The 26,022-nt window shown below is 37.4% G+C and overlaps 3 protein-coding genes across 3 annotated transcripts; 2 read left to right on the top strand and 1 right to left on the bottom strand.

The window, feature by feature from the left end:
- The first annotated feature begins 29 nt into the window (after positions 1-29).
- On the top strand, positions 30-25,944 carry LOC589321 (coatomer subunit beta'). The gene is made up of 23 exons (XM_030986781.1): positions 30-139; positions 8,983-9,003; positions 9,631-9,747; positions 10,330-10,416; positions 10,881-11,007; positions 11,204-11,352; positions 12,165-12,311; positions 12,991-13,090; positions 13,803-13,945; positions 14,463-14,562; positions 14,971-15,070; positions 16,567-16,677; positions 17,169-17,257; positions 18,065-18,171; positions 18,769-18,912; positions 19,434-19,564; positions 20,517-20,724; positions 21,125-21,235; positions 21,756-21,970; positions 22,664-22,756; positions 23,249-23,426; positions 24,575-24,640; positions 25,611-25,944. Exons 1-23 carry the CDS (start codon positions 137-139, stop codon positions 25,836-25,838), a joined length of 2,775 nt encoding a protein of 924 aa, XP_030842641.1. The 5' UTR covers positions 30-136; the 3' UTR covers positions 25,839-25,944.
- On the bottom strand, positions 2,404-3,624 carry LOC588039 (putative nuclease HARBI1). Its single transcript, XM_030986782.1, has one exon. The coding sequence runs from the start codon at positions 3,423-3,425 to the stop codon at positions 2,601-2,603; it is 825 nt and encodes a 274-aa protein (XP_030842642.1). The 5' UTR covers positions 3,426-3,624; the 3' UTR covers positions 2,404-2,600.
- Positions 3,637-7,266, top strand: LOC105444652 (myb/SANT-like DNA-binding domain-containing protein 4). The gene is made up of 2 exons (XM_011679161.2): positions 3,637-6,857; positions 7,140-7,266. Exons 1-2 carry the CDS (start codon positions 6,273-6,275, stop codon positions 7,245-7,247), a joined length of 693 nt encoding a protein of 230 aa, XP_011677463.1. The 5' UTR covers positions 3,637-6,272; the 3' UTR covers positions 7,248-7,266.
- Positions 25,945-26,022: the final 78 nt, after the last annotated feature.

Raw genomic sequence — 26,022 nt, 5'->3', positions numbered from 1 at the left:
ATTCCGAGGACCAAAGTTCAGCGACAGAGAAGCGATGATGTTGGAACTTGAGTGTGTGGAACTTGTGTGTAGATCTAATACGTGTATTGCTTATGCCACGTTTGATAAAAATCGAAGCTAAACAGGACGAATAGAAATGGTAAGTCACAGTTCTCAAGTTAATTCTATCCGAGTTTATTTGTTAATTTACTTTAGATAACACTATAATCATGACTATGATAATCTTTGTATAAAATCAGTTCTCACAAAACATGAAGTAAATTAGAGTTGACTAGGCCTAGATCGAAGTTAATTCTGGAGATGTCCCGACGTACGTCCTGCCCTTTTCACAGGCACTGCGCTGCTGCTGCTGCGGCAGTGATACGTCCTGGCGAAGGGACTGGGGCGGCCGGTGGAGACGACAAACTGATTGGAAATTTGGAAGAGTGTGATAGTGAGAGACTTTGAATTGTAAAACTGTCATCATTGTTATTGTGATTCTAGTCTAGTCTGTTTTAGTCAGTCTGAGTGGTGTTCAATGGTCTTGTCTGATGAACTAGTCATTTCATAAGCGATTCCAATATCTTTTTTTATTTAACGAGGGCGCCTTACATTGCTATTTAAACTTGTCAAAAAAATCTGGCTTTGCTTTGTCAACTTGGTCAAATTGTATGGCCGGAATGCCCACGTCTATGTAGTGCTTGTCTGCATGATTTTGACTAAACAAAATATGCAACCAACACAAAATGTCTGTCTCTAAATAATGATAGTTTGATACAAATTCATTCAAAAATTATGAGGGACATTGCTTGTCATTGGATTTTTCAAAGATTTTTACATTTCATGAGAAACAGTTTCACGTAAATTATGGATAAAAAAGAGTAAATCATTAACCAAAACGGTATGTACATGATGTCTGTGACTGTCTTTTTAATGTTTCTGTTAAAAAGCTGTGATTAACTGTTAATTTTACATGTAGTTTGTTTGAACAAAAAGACTTGTTGAGCACAAGCGTAATTAGTAGTAGATCTAGATGTGTATCTACATGTACTCGTCTGTCCTTCGGTGTCATTACAATATGTATGTATAATGTTTTCTTCAAATAAATTCTATGACAGGTACTTACCTTCTATTTAACATGTACCAATTTGCATCGACATTTGGTTATTCCATTTTTATATGGTGATAATCAAAAGTTACCAGGGGGCCGTTTCTCGAAACCGTCATAACTACAAGATCAACGACATCTCGCCACTGTCACGCAACTTGTCAGCTAAGTGTTTCACGAAGCCGTCTTTGCCAAGATGAGCGACAACTTCCGCGACAATGAGTTGTCACTGCTCCGAACCCGTCATATCTTTTTTAATTGCTGTAAAGCGCCACCACAAGTCAGTTTGTCGCCGTTCTATGGGCCGCGAAATGTACGATTCAATAGTTCAATATCATTTTGAGAAAAACATATACAAGTTTGATACGTAATTCTCAATAAGGATGCTCCTTCTGTATAAAGCATGAATCACTTAGCATTGATCTACCACGAGGCTCATGCTATTCACTTGTCTGTCATTCTAGTTCCAATAATATTCGATAGGTGACCTCCTCATTGCCTTAGGGCCTTATTGGTCATATTTTATTGGCTATCTGTTTTTATTCATTTTGGGGAGGGGGGTGGAACCGAATTAGCCCTGTTCGTGTAGGCTAAATGGATGATAATATTTTTTAAATGATTCCTCTATATTTCAAAAACCTACAATGCAGATTTTGATCATACATGTTTAACTAATAACAAAAACAGGCCATCCTAATGTTTGCATTTCGATTGGCTGTGTAGTTTTTTTTTTTTTTTTCGATATGCTGCTTAATTTTACGACTTGCATGTTTATAAATAAAAACCGTTGAAAATGTCTAAATAAATTTATTTTGTTATCTTTAATTAGGTTTATTGTATTTCTATTATGTTGTCTATAAAGTTGAAACAAATTGTTCCTACGGCTTTTCATGAGGGATTGTGTGAAAATATGATTTATTATTGATAGAAAAAGTTTATATCTACTCAGATCTATCAAAAATAAATCATATCGTTATGGAGCGATGATTGTGCAGTAATTTCAAATAAAGACTAAACAAAACTTTGTTTCCGACCTTTATAGGCAAAAGAAAAAAATCAAGTGACATTCTTCGAAAAATATGTTCACTAATAATTTCTAATCCATCTCTCTCGCTCCCCCCCCTCTCTCTCTCTCTCTCTCTCTCTCTCCGTCAATTCTCCCCCTTACAATTAATATCTCTCATCTGTCACTATCTGTCTGTCTGTCTGTCTCTCTTTCTCTCTCCCCCTCTCTCTCTCACTCAAACACTCGATCTGTTACAATTTTCGTTCTATATGTAACTCTATGCCCATTCTCTCTCTCTCTCATCTTTCTATCTGTACTCGACGTACTTCACTATCCTGTTGAAGCTACCATGCACCCTCAAGAAAATGCGAAAGAAAATGCGAAGAATAATAATTTCTCTGAAATCCAAACATTTATTCACTTGTGCCTAGTCATGATATTCATAAATGCACAACATTTTCTTTGTTGATCATTACTATTATATAATGTGGGATTTCAAAGTTATAACTAATCGCGTCCACCATAGAGTTGCTCGATGAGGTTATTGCGGGTTCGTCTGCCATCGCCAGCAATCTCTGCATGAACGTCGTCATGATTGTTGTCGTCCAAGTGTGGCACAATAGGTTCGTCGTATGGCAGGTTGTTGGTCACACAGATATTGTGGAGCACAGCTACCGCCACAAAAATGTGGCACACACGCTCTGGCGAAAACTGAAGGCCACCCCCAGACACGTCTATACATCTGAAACGAGACTTCAGCACTCCGAAAGATCTCTCGATTACCGAACGACCTCTTTTGTGGCTTTGATTGTATCTCTCTTCTGGTCTTGTGGTCGGGTTAAGGAGAGGAGTTAGAAGAAACGGTCTGAGAGGGTACCCGCTATCACCTAGTAGGTGGCCTTGCACAGGTACATCTTCAAACCTTCTACAAATCCCCGAGTTCGCCCAGATGTAGGAGTCGTGGCTAGAACCCGGGAAGCGGGCAAGAACGTTTAAGAACTTCATTTGCGAATCACAAATGCACTGAATATTGATGGAATGGTAGCCCTTTCTATTGACGAAGAGATGTTCATCTATCGAAGGTGAGCGAATGCGGACATGAGTACAGTCAACGGCACCCAGTGTATTAGGAATGCCACACATGTCGGTAAAACCTCTCTTGACCTGAAGCAGGGAAGCCCTGTCACGTGGAAAGACGATGTAGTTGCTGGCCTCTCTGACTAGCACTCTTGAAATATCTCTCACTACTCTGCTCACTGAAGCTTTGCTTACGCCCTGGAGGTCTCCCGTCACTGCATAAAAACTCCCAGTTGCATAGAAACGCAGTGCCATTGGAACCTAGAATAAAAACAAAATTAACACTAATGATAATAATGATAATAGCTCACATTATTTTATAATGCGCCTAATACTTTGTTTCTAGGCGCGGAACATATTACTAACAGTAATATTAATAATAACGGTTCTATCTTGATCAGACGTTCCCCACCCCAGTCCTGTATTATCAATATATAATTATATATATTTTTTAAACATACAAACACAACAGACATACTTACTTGCAAAGCCACAGGTAATGCCATCGAACGTCGAGTCTGACGTTTGATGTCATCATCGAGCAGACCACAAAGTTCGAGGATCAGATGTCTTGGAAGTCTATATCTAGCGATGAGTTCTTGGTCATCGTATATATCTAGAGGACACGTTCGATCACGGAATATTCGTTGCCTTCGCATGTCATTGCGGCGTGCTTGCAGAATTGCAGCCATTTTCCTTAAGATAGGACTACTCTGAATATACAACCTTCAAATATATAGAGACAGTCAACGAATGAGCAGAAGGTTAAAAAACCTGCGATAGTCGTTATTTTATAGCCACCATTGCTGATTTAATATAAACGTGATATTTTTTTAATGTATGACTTTCATGACTTAATTAATTAATTCAACGCTCTGTCTGGAATATTTAGCACTCGTAAACATCCGCAAAGGGAGGAGCTAAAATCATTAATTCAAGCAAACTAAAGAATTCAAACTGGTAGTGAATGATTAAAAAGGGGCATGTTATGTTTAGGCTAAAAGAGGATGCAAGTTTCAAACAAAATAAAACTACGACTTTCTTAAATAAAATCAGGCTTGGAAGTATTTAATATGTCTGAGTATATGTGAGAGCAATTATTATACATACATCTATCTCATTATTGTGTTGATTGTAACATTATCATGAGTATATCGTTGCACGGACAACATACATTTTTAATTATTTTTCTATCATTGGTTGGAGAGGGGGCGGGGATATCATCCCCGGTGTCTTTCCCTCATTAACATTGCACGTCAACAGAATAATCACGACAAGAAAATACGTGCTTGTTAAATATTCAGGCACCGCCCACACTGCTATGCCTATGTGCACCCCCACCCCCACCAACAAAACACAAAATAAACCGAAACATGCAAGCCAGTCACATGCGGAGCAATATGGAAATACATCTCAAAGAAATGTATGTCATGCATTCCATGATAACCATTCAATAGGCACACAATTTAGATGAATACAGACAAAAGATAATATATCCAGTATACTTAAAGACCTACATTATTTTGGAATTCAAATTTACCTAGAAATAATTTCGGCGCAATGTACATGTACAGTAGCAATAGTTTTGACACTGAATAAAGTAGGATTGTGTTTCCTGATTTTCGTATCTCATTTTATTAAAACAAGACATTTGGCGGTTTTATTCATCTATTTCAAAAACAAATGTACTTTGCGCTGAGATTCGGGACACTATATAACTAAAAGTCCTTTTAAACTTCACTCTCTGTCATGGGTTTTCTCCTAATTTAAAAGATCAAAATGAGATTTCGCTGTTTATTAAATATTCAAAAATATATTTGTACATGTACATACTAAATTAATGGAGTAATTAATATTTTTATGAAAACTTTGGATGAACCAAAGTTAGTTTAAGGTTTAAAAAGAAGTGCACAAGCATAGTGTGGGCCTTTAATACCACTAGACCTATTTGATAATTATGGAAGTCACATTGAAACGCATGCGTCCTCTGTGGAATTCACTTCCAGACGGATACGTCGGGGAATTTAAATCTCACATGGTATGTCCGGTGTATAATAATAATAATAATAATGGTGGCCCGATTATTACCCTGTATAGTTATGTGCCACTAATGTATTAAAGCTACCCTACCTGGCACTGTACGGAAAGTCTCCTAATTCTTCATTTTCAGATCAGACGTTCATCCCTATCAATCAGTGATTGGTCGGTATAATATGCAAACTACAAAATTAATACACGCCCAATTTTATCACCTCATATGCTGTGTATTTGGAAAGTCTGTCGCCATAAGGAAGGTGGGGGCTCCCACCCCCACACACATACACACATGATAATAATGCAATATGAATGGGAAAAGGGTAACATATAAATCTTGTTCAGTTAGAACGTTTGATGTTCCGATATCTTATTGCTGTAATTGAACATCCCATTTTCTGTGACAATGTGATATGACGTTATGAGAATATGAAAAATGAATTATTGCCCCTCCCCCCTTTTTTCCCTTGCCATGTCTATATAGATATGCTATAGATTGGTGCAATTTTGACCTTCATGGCGTTGAAACGCATGCGTCCTCTCTGGAATTCACTTCCAGACGGATACGTCGGGGAATTAAATCTCACAAAGTATGTCCGGTGTATAATAATAAAAATAATAATAATAATGGTGGCTTCTTGTATAGCGCACATGTCCGTCACGTTGTGACGCTCCTGGCGCTGCCCCGCTTATTACCCTGTATAGGTATGTGCCACTAATGTATTAAATCTACCCTACCTGGCACTGTACGGAAAGTCTCCTAATTCTTCATTTTCAGATCAGACATTCATCCCTATCAATCAGTGATTGGTCGGTATCATATGCAAACTACAAAATTAATACATGCCCAAATTTCATCAATTTATAACTTCACTGGACTTGACAAAATATGCAGCAGAAATTCGACATAAGATTTGAAGCTGAACCACGCCCAAGTTCTGTCAATCAACATTCGATTGGTCGGGTGTAGGCCTAATCTATGTAAATGAAAATGAACGTACAGGGGGGGGGGGCGGTTGTATGCTATATATAAAGGGGCTTTAATTTTTTGTAATCACATGTTCCACCATGGCGAAGCGACGAGCCAACTTCAACGCGGATGAACTTCACCTCTTGGTAAACGAAGTAGAAGAAAACCATCAACTCCTGTTTGCGGGGTTTAAAGACTTGAGTTCCGCGAAGCTTAAAAAAACGAAATGGCATGAAATTGCAGTCAAGATCAACGGAATCGCAGGAGGGGAGAGGACAGGAGATGAAGTCCGGGCAAAATGGTCGAAATACCAATCAATGACTAAAAACAAATATAGTCAAATTCGTAAGCAGAGAACGAAGACGGGAGGGGGCCCTCCCCCCTTGGACACCCTCGACGACACCGAGAAAAGGGTTTTGGACATTATGGGTTCAACGGCAATCGAAGGCATTCAGGGAGGGGTAGACACGGACGACCATGGGCCAAGCTGTTCGACTGCGCAACCTCCAACAACAGACGAGTCACATGGCCCAAGCAGTTCAGCTTCCGTACCTCCGAAGGCAAGGCAAAAACAGCGCCGGCAGCCGCCAGCTGATAGTTACTCCGAAAAGTTGCTCAGCATAGAAGAGAAGAAACTGGAGCTTCTGCGTCAGCTTGTTGACATCCGGAAGCAAGCTTTAGAGGTAAACGCATTATGCCTGCATGTATTACAGTTTAAAAGATATATTGTGGACGTTTCTTAGGAATTTTGAAATTTAATTTAAATTTTCTTCTTCCGGTCTTGAAAACCATAATTATTCTAAGCAAACCAAATTACCCTTTTTAATTTAAAACATCAATTATTCTTATCGTTATCCTTTCTGGTAAACTAAGCTGACAATGTATTAATGCAAAATGAGAATAAACCTTAAATAATTATTTAATATGCCCACTTATTATTTTATCTTCCTATCTTCTATTTTCAGGTGGAGAAAGAACGGCTGGCCGAAGAGAAGGGAAAGCGGTTTCTTGAAGAAGAGAGATTGGCTATCGCTAAGGAAACTTTAGAATTGAAAAAACAAAAGAAAAAATAAATTTGAAAGTACAACATCATTTCATGCCTAAATGTTGCGTTACTTTTTTGGATGTGACGAATAGAGAGCGAGAAGAGCTCTTGAAAATGATATATGACTGAGAGTGGAGAGGGAGAGAGAGAGAGAGAGGGGGGGGGCGATCGCCAGGGGTAGGAGGTAGAAGTGAGAGAGTGAATGGTATGGCGAAGGAAAAAGATAATATAATGAGCAAAAGGGAAAGAAAGAGAGAGAGAGAGAGAGAGAGAATGCGATAAGATAGAAATAGTGTAATGTCAGATCAGAGAAACGTGGAGATAAAATGAAAATGTAAAAGAGTGATATTAAAAAATATACAGAGATTTTAAAAAGCTGAATGTAGACATTAAATCTTTTCAAATTATTTTCCATCTTCGTATTTCCTTCCACTGATCTAAATTAAATTGCAAAAATGATTAAAAAAATAAATTAAACAAATGGAGGAAAAAAAAAAATGAATAAAAATGTTACAGACCGTTGTCCATAGCCGATCCATAGTCTTCCAATAGGATACCATCATACCTTTGGGGCCTTTGTGCATTATTGTTTCCTTTGTAATAACTTGTTTCAAATTATATTTTCAATATCAAATCAATTATATAACGAGTATTTATGAGACTCTAGAATAAAAACTGGATGAGAAAAGGTATTTTGCCTAAAATTCCTCGTCACAATAAACAAAAAAGTACGTATTGATAAACTATCACATTACGGTATCCTTCAACTAAGTTTTGATTCGACTGTCGAAAAAAAAACACTCACCGGTTATTCTTAAATTTAAGAATCTTTACAGAAATATGCAAATCGTTTGATGATCTACATTTGATAATGACACTATTTATTATTTATTTTAGGAGAATTTATATGTATATATTTCTTTTTGAACAATCTTAGCCCCAAAACTTGTTTTTGGTTATTCTTGATAAATCAAATGGATCGTGACAAAGACTATGTTCTTGAGCTGCTAGTATCGCGATATATCGATATCATGTCTGTCATGGCTTTGTGAAACGGTTTATCCGCTTCATGACATCTCCGTAGGTCGCCGACAAAGATATGACTGTCATGGAGTTGGTTTCGAGAAACGGCCCCCAGCAGAACAGTCTCATCAACCAACCAGTTCATTGTTATGTTATTATTTTAATGTTCAATGTTTCACTTTTATTTTAATAAATAATACATTATATTTCTATAGCGCTTATTACAATGTTTCTAAGCGCTTTACAAAGTTGGCAATACTTAGATAATAATACATTCAATATCATATTTACAAACCATAATTAATATATATACTAATCAACCTACAATTAATTCAAAATACACAAGCACAGGTACATCTAGTCAATACATATAGATACAAAAGAATACAATTAATTTTAGGGCAAAACATTACAAATTCAAATTAAGGCAATTACATTACATCTACTGTGAATAACACATTTAAGCTACAGACTAACAGGGAGGATTAACAGGGAGAATTAAAAAGGAATGTCTTTATGTTACAAAAGACTCACAATACATATGTTGCAAGTATTAAGCACTGTAAGTTCATTTTTTAAATTCATATAAAGCTGATGGTAATCGGGAATGGTTATCATTTGTCTATATTGTTTCAATTTCTGCAATGTACATGTAGCATCTACAGTGTAATCCAGATACTGACATTGATTTGCATTTTTTATCTTGCTTTTTCCTTTCTCTTCTTTTTCTCAAAATATAGCCTCTCAGACTGGATATAAAGGTAAGAAGATTGGAGTGATTTGTGTTTTTCATTTAATTTGTAAGATGAACTGTACATGTCATGTAGTGATGTAGCTATTTCCCATTGCATTGACTTTATACTGAGAGAGTCGATTACAGTGTATATAAAGAATCTGTTTACATAGATCTACAGCACACATCTTATTTAAAATTGAAGAGTGTACTATTTATTGTATTGTTAAAGAGGAATTGAAATAAAACTTGATGTAAGAATTGATTTGAATGTAAAATGTGAACGTGAAGTGCACGTTTGTAAAGAAATGGCTTGTATGGTATTTCATTTTCAAGTGGTATGGTTTTCCATATTTTATACCCACTGCAGTCCCTGTAGAATCTTTGCTACTTACATGTACATCATGTGAAGAAATGAGATGAGAATAATCACACTTTTTTATGGAGTGGCAGACCTACATGTAAGGGGCACAACTGTTCTTTACCCCCCCCCCCCTTTCCCCAACCTTTCTTAACTCAATAATCATACACTAGATTTTCATTTAGAAAATGCCCCCATTGTGTAATTTTTCCCAAAAATATAACGCCCCCCCCCCCCCTTTACTAAAATCATGGATCTACTCCTAATCCTGTGTACCGTTTCTCTTCCCCTCAGCGAAAGCTTTCGGCGCGGTCTGACCGTGTGAAGAGCGTTGACCTGCATCCGTCTGAGCCGTGGATGCTAGTCAGTCTGTACAATGGCAACGTGCATGTATGGAATCATGAATCACAGGTAAGAAACAAATCATACTGATACACCAGTCATACCAACGAGATCGACTACTGATAGAGCAAAAATTTGCATCACACCAATGGCCAAACATCAGTCAGATTAGAGTCATTTTGGCAGTGTGACTTAGATATTATGTACATTAGATGATATGATCTAGTACTTTATTGCATTAGAATTTGAAAATGTGAAAATTTTTGTTGTATTAAATGCATAATGATGATATATTTAAAAATACATTTAAAATTGGTGATGATGATGATGATGAGTCTGTAAAATAGCATTGTGCAGGACTGGAACCTCTGGTAAGAATTTCATCTGGGTATAGGTACAAATTATGAGTACAAATTCTTCAATATTCTAGTGAAACGTGTGTTACTTTTTATGTATACTTTCAATTGGATGTCAGTGGACAATACATGTACATGTAGTCTGCAGACTCAGACTTTATTTGGCATTCTAACAAAATTCAACAAAGCCTTATGCTTGGCCGAACTCTGTCAGACTCTGGCTGAGCAGATTTTGAAATCACAAAAACATTTATTTGACTTGCCCTTTAACAATCATCATTTCTTCCTGATACAGACCCTTGTCAAGTCGTTTGAGGTGTGTGATCTACCCGTCAGAGCCGCCAGGTTTGTGGCTAGGAAGAACTGGGTCATCACAGGATCAGTAAGTCTATGTTCCGAAAGGAGCAATTGTAATCGCCATTGTCAAGAATCGTAATTAAATGATTTAGATAGCAAGTTTTGAAGAAGGTAACATCCAAATGTGGAACTTCTTCAGTCCTAATTTAGCTTGATTCCAGGTTTGTTGTTTTCCTTTTCATTTCTTGAATGGCAATAAGAATACCGGTACTGTAAAATCGATAGTACATTGCTGTCGTTGTTTAAAACAATATTCTGGTGTTTGCAGTATACTTTTGCAGTAATCAATAGCTTGTCGCAAACTAATGAAATGGCTTTTAGGTTTTGGTGTATTTCATATTATTTCAATTTTCTTTTTTTAAATATAAAAAAAGAATTTCTCATCTCTATGATCTGTAGCTTCTTTTTCTTTAATTTTTTTTTTTGTGGTATGTTTTAATTTTGGGGAGCAATGGCGCTGACTTTCATTTCTTTCTTTGTCACTTACAGGATGACATGCAGGTGAAAGTATTCAACTACAACACACTAGAGAGAGTTCATACGTTTGAGGCTCACTCTGATTACATCAGGAGTATAGCTGTACATCCCATTCAACCGTTCATTCTAACCAGCAGTGGTACGTTCGTGTTTATGATCCTTTTAAATATCAAAAGTTTAGAAATTTACAACTTGAAACTTGTTTGTAAAGATACTGGATAATTTAACAGTAGGAGACTTGTAAACGTGTTTCCGATAAAGATATCATATCAAACCGTTTGATCGAAGCCAGTACTTTATTTGCTAATTCTGGACATTATATTTCTGACTTGTAGACGACATGCTTATCAAGCTGTGGGACTGGGATCGTAAGTGGCAGTGCACACAGGTGTTTGAAGGACACACCCACTATGTAATGCAGATCATCTTCAACCCCAAGGACAACAACACATTCGCCAGCGCTTCACTCGACAGAACTGTCAAGGTTTGTAAATCAAGTTGCAAATAAAATATTGCTGGGGTGCCGTTTGCCACCTAAAACCCTGCCAATCAACCTAAAAGTCCAGCTCGTTACCGAGACTGCAACTAAAAAATTTACTGTTTCGTATTATTTCATGTCAAATTCAACTTTGAATCAATAAATCAAGTGTCAGTTGGGGGGGAAAAGCTTATGGGAGAGACCTGTAGAGATATGGAAAACAGGATCGATGTAGCCGCCAGCTGTTCCTAATTTGGAGGAACGATTCCCTTTCACGCCTTCAAACTAATGTTATGAACCTTAGCGTATAAAACCAAAGTCAAACTTAGGTTCTAATGTTGCCTTTCTCGATAATATTTCAATATTTCTTGTTTTGCGCAGGAAATTGTGTGTGTTGACTCGTATACTCCCAAGTCACTTTAACATTTATTGAGAGTACTGAAACTTGAAGTTTCTATTTACAGAAGTAGTAATAGAAGAAGATATTTATCGTAAAAGCATGGAACCCTCAACATTCCAGGCAAACTATTTTGGAGTGATTATTACCCTTTAAAAAACTTATCTCATAACTGCCAAAATATTATTAGAGGAATAATCCTTTTTTTTTTCTCTCTTTTTTTTCCTTTTTTTCCCCTTTTTTTCTTTGTCTTCAAAGTAATGTTATGTACCCTAGTTTCCTCACTTTCTTTTGGAGACTTCTAAATAAAAGTATGCAGAATCCTCTGTTCTCCTAATGAGCTTGGAAAGATTCCTTTTTCTTTGTTGTGAATGGTCGGCAGGGATGCAATTTCATGATATATAATCTTCTTTTCTATCAGGTATGGCAGCTTGGTTCCAGCACACCTAACTTCACATTGGAAGGCCACGAGAAGGGTGTGAACTGTGTAGACTACTACAACGGTGGTGACAAGCCGTACTTGGTCTCAGGGGCTGACGATAAACTGGTCAAGATCTGGGACTATCAGGTAAGGCAATGGACTATATCGATACAGATGTAGTAACTATAATAGTCCAGGGGCCCGTTTCACAAAGCCTTTTTTCAATGACATTGACAAAAATCAGTGACCAATCTGCTGATAACCAATCAGAAGCAAGGATTTCAGTAGCTTATAGCAGAAACAAGTTTTGTGAAATGCCCCCCCCCCCCCCCCCCCCCCCCGGTTTAAATGTGTAGATTTTGTGCGCCGATTTATGAAGTACCAACTGTCAACCTTCTTCATTACATAAAATAACCATTACTATGTAACTAAATGAACAAATAAAATCATGAAATCAAATTCCCACTGAATCCATTTCCCTTTTTCATTCTGTCACAGAAATAACAGTTATTTATACCGAATAAAGAGGTTAACACTTTGTGCTCCATAAATCAGTGGAGTCAATCAAATCAGGTTTAACTTTAATAGAGCTATTGAAGAGCTCTAGAACTCTCTAAAAGACTTCTGGTACCAAAACAAATAATACATAAATCTTCCTTGGATGAAATCTCATTTGTTATGTAGCAATAATAGAGAGTCCCTAAACAATTTTTGTTTTGTTTTTGCACCGGCTATGTAGTATAGTTGGATGTTATATTGACGCGATCAGATGATAGTCTGTAGAATCTCTATGTATAATTATTGCTGTTTCTTCTCTTCTTTATAGAACAAGACCTGTGTACAGACTCTTGAAGGTCATGCTCAGAATATTTCCTGTGTCAGCTACCATCCAGAGCTACCCATCATTATGACGGGGTCAGAAGACGGTAGGTCTCATTGAATGAAAGCTCAGTTTAATTCTGTTCAGTTCACTTAAATTCAATTCAATTCAATTCAGTTCACTAAACTTCAATTCAGTTTAGTTCAGTTAAGCTAAATTTGTATAGTTTCAAATCAGTTGAGCTCATTTCAAGTTGATACAAATTATTTCAGTTTAGTTCAAGTCAGGTTAGTTCATTTTATGTCAATATAATTCCATTCAGTTTAGTTTAGTTCAGTTCAATTCATTACAGTTCAGTTCAGTTCATGTATGTTCAGGTCAATTTAGTTCAGTTCAGTTTAGTTCAGTTCAGTTCATATCTTTTGTGATCCATAAATAATGAATGGAAATTAAATTTGTTTATATGCAAGTTATGTAATAAACAGAGTTGACTTGTAATTTGTATGATAAATCATCTACAAGAGCACACACATAGAGACATCATCCTAGTAGAATCAAGATATTTTTCAGTTTTTTTCAAGTACACAAGGATAGTAATGAGAGACCAGGGACCCATTTCACAAAGCCTTTTTTCAATGACAAATGACAAAAATCAATTACAAATCTGCAGATAACCAATCAGAAGCAAGGGTTTCAGTAGCTAATAACAAAAACTGTCATTTGTCACTGATGACAAGTTTTGTGAAACGCCCCCCTGATAGAGTATTGTCCATGATTTTATATGTTCTACTTTTGTGTTTTATCGATAAATCTTTCAGGCACTGTGAGGATCTGGCATGCCAACACCTACAGGCTGGAGACCACACTGAACTATGGTCTGGAGAGAGTTTGGACCATAGCAAACATGAAGGGATCTAACAATGTCGCTCTCGGATACGACGAGGGCAGCATCATCATCAAGGTAGGACAAAGGTCACTTATTCCTGTTGAGGGTTTCTTCTTAGCAATGTATAAGATATGTGATTAACTCTATATTTGTCCTGTGTATGAATGCTAGCTTCAGATGTGTTTATGCCATAGATTGAAGATACAGACTTGACAAGTGTCACATTGCAGAGGATTTGAAGCTGAAAAGTCTGAACCAAGTCTTATAGAGTTGCGATTGACTCAAATTGTCCTAACTCAAATTGGGTTTGATATCAATCACAACTCTCTTCAGAAGAGATTGGTGATTGACTTTCAAATTCATTGCGTTTTCAATCGATTTGAATCAATCACAGCTCTTTATGATAAAACAAGCCCCCAAAAATGTATAGTACGTAAATGATGACAAAAAACCTGTCGCAATCCTTGGCAGCTTCAAAATTACACTATTCATAGGGTGTTACAGTTTGTACATGTGAGGTTGCTCCACATTGAGTAATATAGTCTAGGAATATTTTCTACTATAATATCTGTTCCTTTTGTCATTTATACAGCTTGGGCGAGAAGAACCAGCGATGTCTATGGACTCCAGTGGAAAGATCATGTGGGCCAAACACTCTGAAATACAACAAGCCAACCTCAAAGCCATGACCGGTAAGTGGAAAAATTGAATCGACAAAACCAAATTAAATATACTGAACAGTACATATGTTTGAATCATATTGCAAAATATCTAATTTTGAATCGCGTAGTGTGTTAAATTTCACTTCAGCTAATTTCAGATTTCAACCCTTTAAAATTGCTTGTATTAAACAAGAAAATCTAACGTAGTAAATGAAGAATTAAAGTAATAGAAGACGTATTCCAGATTTGTAAGGTGTATAATATATATATACTGATGGAGTTTTGAGAATTGTCCCTGAACAAGTTGTGTTTATATCCATGTCTGAATTTTATAAGAATAGGGAAAAGGGGAGGGTCAGGAAAATAGACCTTGGCAAGTCAATTTCTACCCTTAATTATTTGAGTTTTGTATGATTTTTGTTTGTTTTGTTTGATTAGATTATGAGATAAAGGATGGTGAGAGGCTACCTCTAGGAATCAAAGACATGGGAAGCTGTGACGTCTACCCACAGACACTGGCACATAATCCCAATGGGAGGTAAGTTTATCATTTCTAACACATCTCTCATCTTTATATTTAAAACATGTTTTTACTACCATTAACAAAAACTCATACCTGTGTCATTTATTCAACGACATAAACCAGTTCGCTGGCTTATAAAAATGGTACAACTGATCGTAAGTCCTACAGTCAGTCAGAACTTACAAACTCCTGTCTCCTACGTATAAGGATGTGATGGAAACAATGTTGGGATTTATTTCAGCCCCTTGCAACTGTTTTCCAAGTGAAGCTGAAAGAGTGACCTCAGTAGACAAGTAGCCTTTCTCGACATGTTGTTTAGTACACACTTAAATTTTACACAGAGAGAAAGAGAAAGAAATACATTGTAAATGACCATTATTAAGATGTGACATTTATAGAAAGGTGGCCCCAAGACGGGTTTGATGTAACATTTTTATGCCTCCGTTACGAAGTAGCCGGAGGCATTATGTTTTCGGGTTGTCCGTCCGTCCGTACGTCCGTACGTCCGTACGTACGTCTGTACGTACGTACGTCCCGTTCTCGTGATCGCGTTATCTGAAGAACCGATTGATGGAATCCTGCCAAACTTTGGTCATGTATGTATCTTGCAGAGCCGATGAACTGATTAGATTTTGGGGTCACGAGGTCAAAGGTCAAAGGTCACAGGGCTCATTATGTATTCAAAAACAGCTCGTGATCGCGTTATCTGAAGAACCGATCGATGGATTCCTGCCAAACTTTGGTCATGTATGTATCTTGCAGAGCCAATGAACTGATTAGATTTTGGGGTCACGAGGTCAAAGGTCAAAGGTCACAGGGCTCATTATGTATGCAAAAACAGCTTGTGATCGCGTTATCTCAAGAACCGATTGATGGATCCCTGCCAAACTTAGGTCATGTATGTTACTTGCAGAGCTGGTGAACTGATTAGATTTTGGGGTCATGAGGTCAAGGTCAAAGGTCATGCAGTTCATTATGTATGCAAAAATAGCTTGTGATCGTATTATCATTAGAACAGATTGATGGATTCCTGCCAAAATTAGATCATTTATGGATCTTGCAGTGCCAATGAACTGAGTAGATTCTTGGTTCATAAGGTCAAAGGTCAAAGGTCAAAGGTCATGGGCTCATTATGTATGCAAAAATAGCTTGTGGACGCATTCTCATTAGAACTGACAGATGGATTACTATTTAACTCAGGACATCTTGCAGAGCCAATGAACTGAGTAGATTTTAGGGTCATGAAGTCAAAGATCATATATGTATATGAGAAATTGCATGTAATCACGATATTCTGAGAACCTGTTAATGGATTACAATTGAACTTGAATTTGAAAAATTTCTTCTGTTTTGGTTTGTAAAATTGCTCTATGACGGAGGCATCATTTTCGACTGCGCGCAGTCGAAGTTCCATCTAGTTTCTTTTCTTTCTTTCCCCCCTTTTTGATATGCATCATATGGATTTCTTGCAAACTTGTTATTGACACACTCCATCCCCTTTCCTCTTGCAGGTTTGTGGTTGTATGCGGAGATGGAGAATACATCATCTACACAGCTATGGCTCTCAGGAACAAGAGCTATGGATCTGCCCTAGAGTTCGTCTGGTCACATGACTCCTCTGAGTAAGTCTTTAATACCGTCTTGACCGATTATTGTTTTTGAAATCCTTAGAAATCATTTGCATATTAGCTGTACGTGTAAATGAAATGATCAATTCATGATTGATCCCAACATGTTCCTAGAAAGCATGGTAATGAAGAAAGCAAACACAAGAGTGAAAAATTGCTTTAAATAAGATTGAAATTGATAGTTTCCAGAAAACAGATGAATTAAACAACCATACATTTACAACTGGTATAAGAAAATGTATGGTCGTTACTTTTACTGAAAATCTTTTAGCTTGTACTTTCCATTATGTCAGCTTAAATATTTCGAGCCCTTTTACAAAATTGTTTTGTGTACTCCATGATAATGTTTCACTTTTTAGATACTCTACAACAAACTAAGAATAGTGTAGAATAGTGTTATTATTATTGTCATTTGATATCAAATGAAATTCACTTGTGAAGTGACTTCACTAACCCGATACCATTGTCTTCCATCTGGTGATTAGATATGCCATCAGAGAGAGCAGCACATCAGTCAAACTCTTCAAGAATTTCAAGGAGAAGAAATCCTTCAAACCAGACTTCGGAGCAGAAGGTAACAAATCATTTTATACTTCTTAATATATACCAAACCGTCTCTGTGGTTTAAAGTTTATTGCAGAGTTCTGGTAATGATGGATGTTTAGAGTTCCCACATATTTCTCGAAAACAAATATCCAACAACCTTTTCACCAAATATTCTAGATTACAAGCGATCCATATAAGCAAACTGTAAACCAAATATTCTAGACTGAAAAAGTAATATATGCCAAACAATATTGATTAAAAAATGTTTGGAAGAAAATAAGCAAAGATGCTTGGGTCATCAAACTAACAGTCCCAACAATGGCCCACATATTTCCTTGTGTTGGTGCTTTAAATATATTTCAGTGAGGTTTTGAAAGTTTGTCTATGTCTTCTAATACAAATCACCCATATACAATGTACTGCTTCATGAAAAAATTCTGAATAACCGTAAAGCAGGGATAAAAACTAATGGACACCCAGCACTCATTGGCCCCAAAGTCTAATTCAGGGCCCTGTCTTTATGACCAGTTGCCATTGATCCAAAACAATTGCAAGTCCTCCAATAAGTCGCAAGTTTGCAGTCTCTTATCTCTTATGTACTAATTGCAATTAATATCAACTCTTTATAAGACGGCCCTGGTCTCCCAAAATTCAAAATTGCAGTCCATTCCCAATGTTGGTACTGCAGTGCATGTAGTTTCTCATAAAACAGTGTTAACCTTTTGACTTCTGAATTCTTTCATTTCCATAGGCTTACTACAGGACCCAACCAGTTCCTGTACGCAATAGGTTAAGTGGTGATTATAACCAATCCTTTCCTTTTGTTTCCTCCCAGGTATCTTTGGCGGTTACATCCTCGGTGTCCGTTCAAGCAGCGGTCTTGCTTTCTACGACTGGGATTCCACCGAGCTTATTAGGAGAATAGAGATTACACCTAGACATGTAAGAAAACACGAAATTGTGTAAATTGATGTGATGATGATGATGATAATGATGATGGTGGTGGTGGTGGTGGTGATGATGATGATGATGATGATGATGATGATGATGATGATGATGATGATGTGGTCTTGCTTTCTATGACTGGGATTCTACCGAGCTTATTAGGAGAATAGAGATCACACCTAGACATGTAAGGAAACACAAAATTGTGTAAATTCATATTGATACAAATTTACATGATGATGATGATGTTACACGATTATGGTAGTAACAACTGTTGAAGTTGAAAGAATCTTGATTGCGTTTTGGGTCAAAATCTTTCTGCTGATCTGAAAACTATAATCATGGATACTTCTATTGTCAATTCTACCAAGTCTTTAGGTATGGGATAGAGAGATGAGATAATCTGGAAGCCAAGATATTAATTAACTATAAATTATAGGGAGCAAATTTCTAGATGATACTTGTTGCTTTTGATTATGATTTTGATGATGATGATGACAACGACGATGATTTTGATGATGACCATGATGATGCTAATGATGATGCTCATAGTCTCAAGGTTATGCATGCTTAATTCCATGTCACTCTTAACAGCTCTTCTGGTCAGAGAATGGTGAGCTGCTGTGCATAGCAACAGACGAGTCCTTTTTCATCCTGAGGTACAGCCCGGAGGCGGTCGACAAGGCACGGGAGACAAATGAGGGAGTGACAGAGGATGGTATTGAAGAGGCTTTTGAGGTATGTCACTGTGTTCAATGAAAAACAAATGTATCGATAATTATGCTTAAAACGATAGTGTTAATTTGATTCATGCACCGCCATTTGCTGATGAATAAAAATTACCCAATATTAATTCTCCAGCTTTAGCCAAATAGCCATATATTGTTTGCTTAGCTTTTAAAGCCCATCTGTTATAGTTTACAGGAGGTATTAGACCACGATGCAAGGTCACTGACAGGTGGTTATCTCATCAAATCAGCTCTCAATTAACATAAGAAAAAGGGCATCATGGGGGATCAACAGGTACTGTTTAGGCATTGTTGGCTGTATAGAGGGCGCAAATAGCTATAGGTAGTGTAGTGGGGCTTTAAAAAACAAAATTAGATAGTAAACATTCCAGGCCTGCAAATCCCTCAAAGTTATGTTTGTATTCTTGTTTGACAGGTCAACTAAGGCTTTGTAGTGCTGATGGAAATTGTAATTTTCTCTACATAAAATTATACAGAAATGTAGTACAACAAGATTTTGATGTCTTGCAGGTTGTTGGTGAGATTGAGGAGGTTGTGAAGACAGGCTGTTGGGTTGGTGATTGCTTCATCTATACCAACTCTGTGAACAGACTCAACTACTATGTGGGTGGAGAAATCGTCACTATCTCTCATCTTGACAGGTAGGTCATACTCTTTACTCTATTCTTGTTACCTGTTTTACCCGACTGCTAAGACATCATGTTTATGCTTGTCAGTAAGCAACGAGGGGGCCTACGGCTTTAAGTCCTCTACGATGGACTTGTAAATGGGGATTCATGCTTTTTCAAAGAGCACTAGCGCATCGACTTGGTTTCAAACTCAGAACTTTGTGGTTACGAGACCACTGCTCTACCATTGAGCCATCGCGCCTCCTGCATGTTTCATTTAGCAAAAAGTTTTATGACGGCAGAGGGTGTTCTGCCCTCTACGTTCTTCAAAAATTAACTGCAAATGAGAAAAGAAGTACTCCTTAATGATTTTTATGTGAATGGGTTGTAATGCTTGAAATATGTGAACACAATAGTTTACTTAAAGGGATCCTGTAACATTGTCTCAGATTTTGAAACAAAATCCTGGATTTAGCTCATGCTGCAATGAAAATTATAAACCTTTAGGTCAGTCAGGAACCCCATGACTTTTATAAGACGATCACCTGTCTGATTATCGAGATATTTACGATTGGAATTCGAAACCAAATTTTGCGTTTGCCTGACGGTTTTCATTACACTACAGTTTATTGGGGGAAACGAGTGTGGTAAAACTGGTCACTGAAAGATTTTTAATTTTTTGAGGCACTTCTTGATCATTTTGAAGCACAATTTTTTTTAGGGCTTCAATATAACACTGTATCACAGACACTGATAACACGTACGGTCGTGCATCTCAGATTTAACATTGTTAAACGATGCCTTTAATAGTAGCCTTCTTCACAAGGTCTGCTGTCACTACTTGGACATTTACTTCTCGTCCAGTCAACTATTCTGCTAGGTTGAAGTTGAAGTTGAAGGATCAATCGTTGCTAGAGCATATGTGTCATGCAACCTAATTGAAAATACATTCACTTCATCCATTTTGTCATTGTTGACTTTGCAGGACCATGTACCTGTTGGGATACATCGCCAAGGACAACCGTCTCTACCTCGGAGACAAGGAACTCAATGTAGTCAGCTTCTCCCTCCTGCTCTCTGTCCTGGAGTACCAGACCGCTGTCATGCGAAGGGACTTCAACACCGCGGACAAGGTCCTTCCCACGGTACCTAGGGAACATCGGACAAGGGTGGCTCACTTCCTAGAAAAACAGGTAAGTTTCAATTTTCCCTTAATTTGTTATTTTCTCCCTTATATTATCCCGCTTTCAGTTTAATGGCAAGATTGAGCCCTTTGATGGCGAAGTAATCCATTTCAGTTCATGTACATGTATGCTCCTATGTGAAAGACAATTCCATTGGAATCTTCATTTGGTTTATTTTCTGCATCTCTATAGGAAACAATATGGACAATTTGAAAAGATATATATCTATTATGAAATTAGATAAAATCTGTGCTCAGTTCCATTCATTCTTGTCTTTCTCATACATTAACCATGTATGTGTTGTGCAGTGATACTTCAATACTTCTTATGTACTTCTGATGATTTTCAATATTCAAATGTATGTATTTGTCTTTGTGCCTAATATTCATTGATGTTGTTATTCTGACAGGGCTTCAAGTCACAGGCCTTGGCCGTGTCATGTGATACAGAGCACAAGTTTGACCTTGCCCTTCAGCTTGGTGAGCTGAAGACGGCTTACAGTTTGGCTGTAGAGTCAGAGGTAGGTAGAGAATCAAAGATCTCTTAGTGATTAAATGAATAGAATTGAGATTGATTATTGGTGATGGTAATAGTAATGATGGTGATGGTGATGATGATGATGATGATGATGAAGATGATGATGATGATGATGATGATGATGATGATGATGATGATAATGGTGATGATGATAATGATGATGATGGTGATGATGATGATGATGGTGATGATAATGATGATGATGGTGATGCTGATGAAGATGATGATGATAGTTATGAGGATGATGCTGATGAAGATGATGGTGGTGGTGGTAAAGGGGATGGACGCTGATGAAGACAGCAACAATGGTAGTGATTTTAAGTTAGTAGTGATCATGACAAAGATTTTAATGATCAATTCAGAGATTGGGATGTCGATGAATATTGATGATTCAAAATCGTAATAATAATAGCATTTGGACTGTTTCAGGATCATATTGGCATTGCACATATGCATGTATGACCATGACAACCACATTTTCCTTTTTTCTACACACCCTATAGTCTGAACAGAAGTGGAAGCAGCTAGCTGAGCTTGCCACCACCAAGTCCGAGTTTGAACTAGCCCAGGAGTGTCTCCACAAGGCACAGGACTACGGAGGGCTTCTCCTCCTGGCCAGCTGCTCTGGTAACGCTACTATGGTGGAGAAGCTGGCATCCACGGCGGCGGAGAACGACAAGAACAATGTCGCTTTTGTTGGCTACTTCATCAGGGGAGAGTAAGTATATGGAATTATGTCTGTTGAGAGTATAATGTCTGTTGGAAGTATAATGTCTGTTGAGAGTATAATGTCTGTTGGGAGTATTTTTTCTGTTGAGAGTATTATGTCTGTTGAAAGTATGTAAAGTGAAACCTGTCTATAAAGACCACCCAAGGGAAACAAGAAAAATGGTCTTTATAGACAGGTGGTCTTTATGTATAGACTCCTTTAGTACATGTTTCAATGAGAAACCATTTTCAAGGGAGACAAAAATGTGGTCTTTGTAGACAGGTGGTCACTAAAGCAGGTTTGACTGTATTATGTAATAATGTGCATTGTGAGCCAGAAAGGCATCAAAATTGTGTAGAATTATGAGTTCATGCCATTTGGGCTTTCAGCGGGTAATATGCTTTACAATGACTAAAACACTTTATGATTTTTTGAAATTTTAGTTACGTTGTAGAGATGGCTCATGTTGAGGAGTAATTGACAAAAGTGTTAATTATCAATAAATTTGTTGCGTAGTGCATATTGCATCAATGACTTGATGCGTTTCAAAGCATTTTAGTAATTGATAGCCTGGCTCTAGCCAAGCTCCCATGGTAATGTCCTCAGTGGCCTCACTAAAAGACGAACCATGCTTTGTTTCTGGTCTTAAGAATCAAGTGTCTTTCTCATGTTAAAATTTTAACTTGTCTCTTTTAACTTAAGGATTGAGAAGTGTTTGGAGCTTCTTTGCCGGTCAGGACGTTACCCCGAAGCAGCTTTCTTTGCTAGAACATACCTTCCTAGCAAGATATCAGAGTAAGTAATAACCTTTACTAGTTTTTGATTCACTAGCACCTACTAATGTAATTTAAAGGTATAGACCAGTTTTGGAAACACCCCCCTCTCAAAAAAAGAAATGGAAGCTCTTATTACCAATCATGTAAAAGAATATGTTTTAACTAATAAGTGATGATACAAATGTTGTCGGGAAACCGCCTACTAATTGATATATTTGGTAAATTATTATATCTATCCGGACTGGATAGATATTGCATAGTCTCATATACATCTTTCTGTGTACAGTGCTTGTAACTTTACCAAGACTGGGCCAAATTTCTTATCATTTTGATGATTCCAGAACCTTGCAGTACACATCAATACTTATATGCTCAACCTTTCTGATCGATTCCACAACGTTTCTTTCACAATGCAACCGCATGACCAGAACTCAACTTTATATCTTTAATTGTAAATTCAATAATTCACTGCTGATCATTATCGTTGGTATTTCCTGTCCTGTCATCACAGGGTTGTCCAGGCATGGAAGGAGAGCCTCAAGAAGGTCAATGCCAAGGCTGCCGATGCCCTAGCAGACCCTACCCAGTATGAGAATCTATTCCAAGGACTCAAACAGACTGCACAGGCTGAACAGTTCCTCAAGTCACGTCGCACCACCATCCCTGCCAACAAATACCCTGCTGTACCTGTAAGTAGTCTTGCCTAGAATTCTGGCCAGCTCTCTGGCACCTTCTTTTTAAAAAGTTAAGACTGATCCAAGTTGATTGCAAGTCCTACAATCCTACAACTGCATATCGCTTAGTGTATTTACAGTGGAAACTCATTACAATTTATTTATTTATTTATTTATTTATTAGTCTTTTTTTAGTAGGGTGGCTCCATCAGTAGTTCAATACTGTTTTCCGTGGAGGCCCTACAACATAAATACAAAATTAACAAACATATTGAAAACAAACAATCCAAATCGAAACAAAGTGAATTAAGTTACAACATTTTCGAACAAAAGAAAAGAAACAAACACAACACAATGGACCAGTTCAATGATTTAAATTATTATAGCGCCAAAACAAAAGAGTAAATGAAGAATTTGATGGTTCATTTTTTTTTAAATTAGGTAAAGTATTCCAGAAAGCCGCACCATCAAATGAAAAACTTTGTTTCCCCATCTGGGTTTTTATTTTGGGTAAAATTAATCCTGCGTTTTGTGCACTGCGTGTTCTAATGTTATGTAAAGATTGGGTTTTTTGAAACATTTGTAAAATATAGACGGGAGTTTGATTTTGAAAATAATTTGAAATAATTCCACCTACTTTGAATGCTTACCCACTTGAGTTTATTTAAATTTTCTTGAGTTGGGGTTCTTACATTGGCCCCCAAGATTACTCTGGCCATTTTCTTGTGTTGTTTAATGATTACATCTCGGACACTTTGTGAACAATGAGCTGTGATATAATGAGATGCCTGGTATAACAAAGTTTGATATTTCCATGGTCCATGGCACAGCACTAGTGTCCATTGGCAAGACAATTGATCCTCAGTTGCCACTCTCCACCCAGGTTTATATGGGTACTGGTAGGCAGGAATTCCTTGAATGCTGTGAGCACCACAAATTGGAAGCATAGCCAGAGCTGGGGTAATAATGGAGCATATTGAGCACCTTACATGGCGCTATAAAGATACCTAATATTTCAATGTGTTTTATTGCAATGATGTTGTATAAGTTGGGATATTTCTAAGCATTTCAGATTATAAGACAGAAAGTGAAATAATCTGTAATTGTCCTTTGTATGGAAGAGAACAAGTGTGTCATCTATCGTTCCTCTCTTTCTTTAACAGAGTACTAGTGATCGGGATGTCATGGAGGAAATGGAACAAGCAATTGCCAGCGGAGCTTTCTCTGTGGTAAGTACTAATCAGTTGCGTCATTGCACAGACAACTAACATCCATCACATCAAATGTTCTTTATATCTTTTGCATGGTGGGGTTTATAAGTCAGGAAAAAACGGGTACACCATGTGTGTAGTCCTGGGGTATTCTTTCTTGGAGAGATGTGTTAGTTCCTAAAAGATCTGTTGTATAATTCTTTCTTGGTAAAGTGCTGTGAAGAACTTGTAGATCTTTTCGAAGAAAGAAATGGTCTTGACGTTTCGGACAGTGTGCTATGTCCGCCATCAGGAGAATGGCTCTCACTGATGCCATGAGGACGTAAGGACTACACACATGGTGTCACTGTTGAAGTTTTTTCCTGACTTATCCATCACATCCAAAAATCAAAGGCTTCTGAAGTTATTCTGTTTACGTGATCTAGTAGCCTTGTCAATGAAATATATTTTTGATTGTAACATTTGGGCTTTAACACAAAATCAATAAGTTCAAAATCTAATCTAAAAATAATTGGGATGTTTTTTCCATTGAAATGCTGGGAACAAAAATAGACAATAGGTTGTGTTCTCCTTTGTCACACATCAAAACAACGATTCTGCTAGTATGTTTTGTCAAACAATATTATTCTAGATAGATTCATGCACAGTTCAAATATTTTGAAATGACTTTTGAATTTGAGACATTTCTTTGAATATTAAGGTTTGAATGACTGCTCCTTTTAAATTCCCCGGTCACAATTATAACTGACAATAAACCAAACAAATAAAATACATTGGTCAGTTGGTTTTGAGTCGATATGGATCAGGTTTGGCATTGTTACTAAGGTATTACTGGTTCAATTCTGAATTTCATTATAGTTCTTTCTTGTTTTGCTGTGCGTAGATGGAAAGGTAATGGGTTTCTTAGCATTTTGTTTAGCATTTACCACAGATGCACAATCCTAAATGCAGAACCTTTTTTATTGATCTTTTTTTCTCCTATACGCAGGATCAGGACCCTACGCAGGAGCCTGAGTCTATGCAGGAACCTGAGGCAGCTGCTCCAGAGGAGACTCCTGCAGCCCCTTCAGGTGGAGCCACTGAGGAGTCGCCTCCAGCTGGAGAGCGTCCGAGGACGGACACCGACGATCTCGACTTTGACTTTGACAACTTAGACATCGATGACAATGTCGATACGTCTGGAGTGGACCTGGATGAGGATTTATTAGATGATTAGATACCATGAAACATTTCCATAGATGCCACAGCGGAACGATTGAATGCACCAATGCTTTGAATAGAGTACTAAGTAGGGTACTTTCGAAAGGGGGATTGAATTGTGAGATATAAAGAGCGTGACTGGTATTTATTCAAAGCATTTTGTGTATTCCAGCGAAGTTCCATGGTGGTTTTCCAGATAT

This window comes from Strongylocentrotus purpuratus, unplaced genomic scaffold (genome assembly GCF_000002235.5).
Source record: "Strongylocentrotus purpuratus isolate Spur 01 unplaced genomic scaffold, Spur_5.0 spur5_scaffold_16, whole genome shotgun sequence".
Taxonomy (NCBI): domain Eukaryota; kingdom Metazoa; phylum Echinodermata; class Echinoidea; order Camarodonta; family Strongylocentrotidae; genus Strongylocentrotus; species Strongylocentrotus purpuratus.
This window is presented reverse-complemented; position numbering and strand designations above follow the sequence as displayed.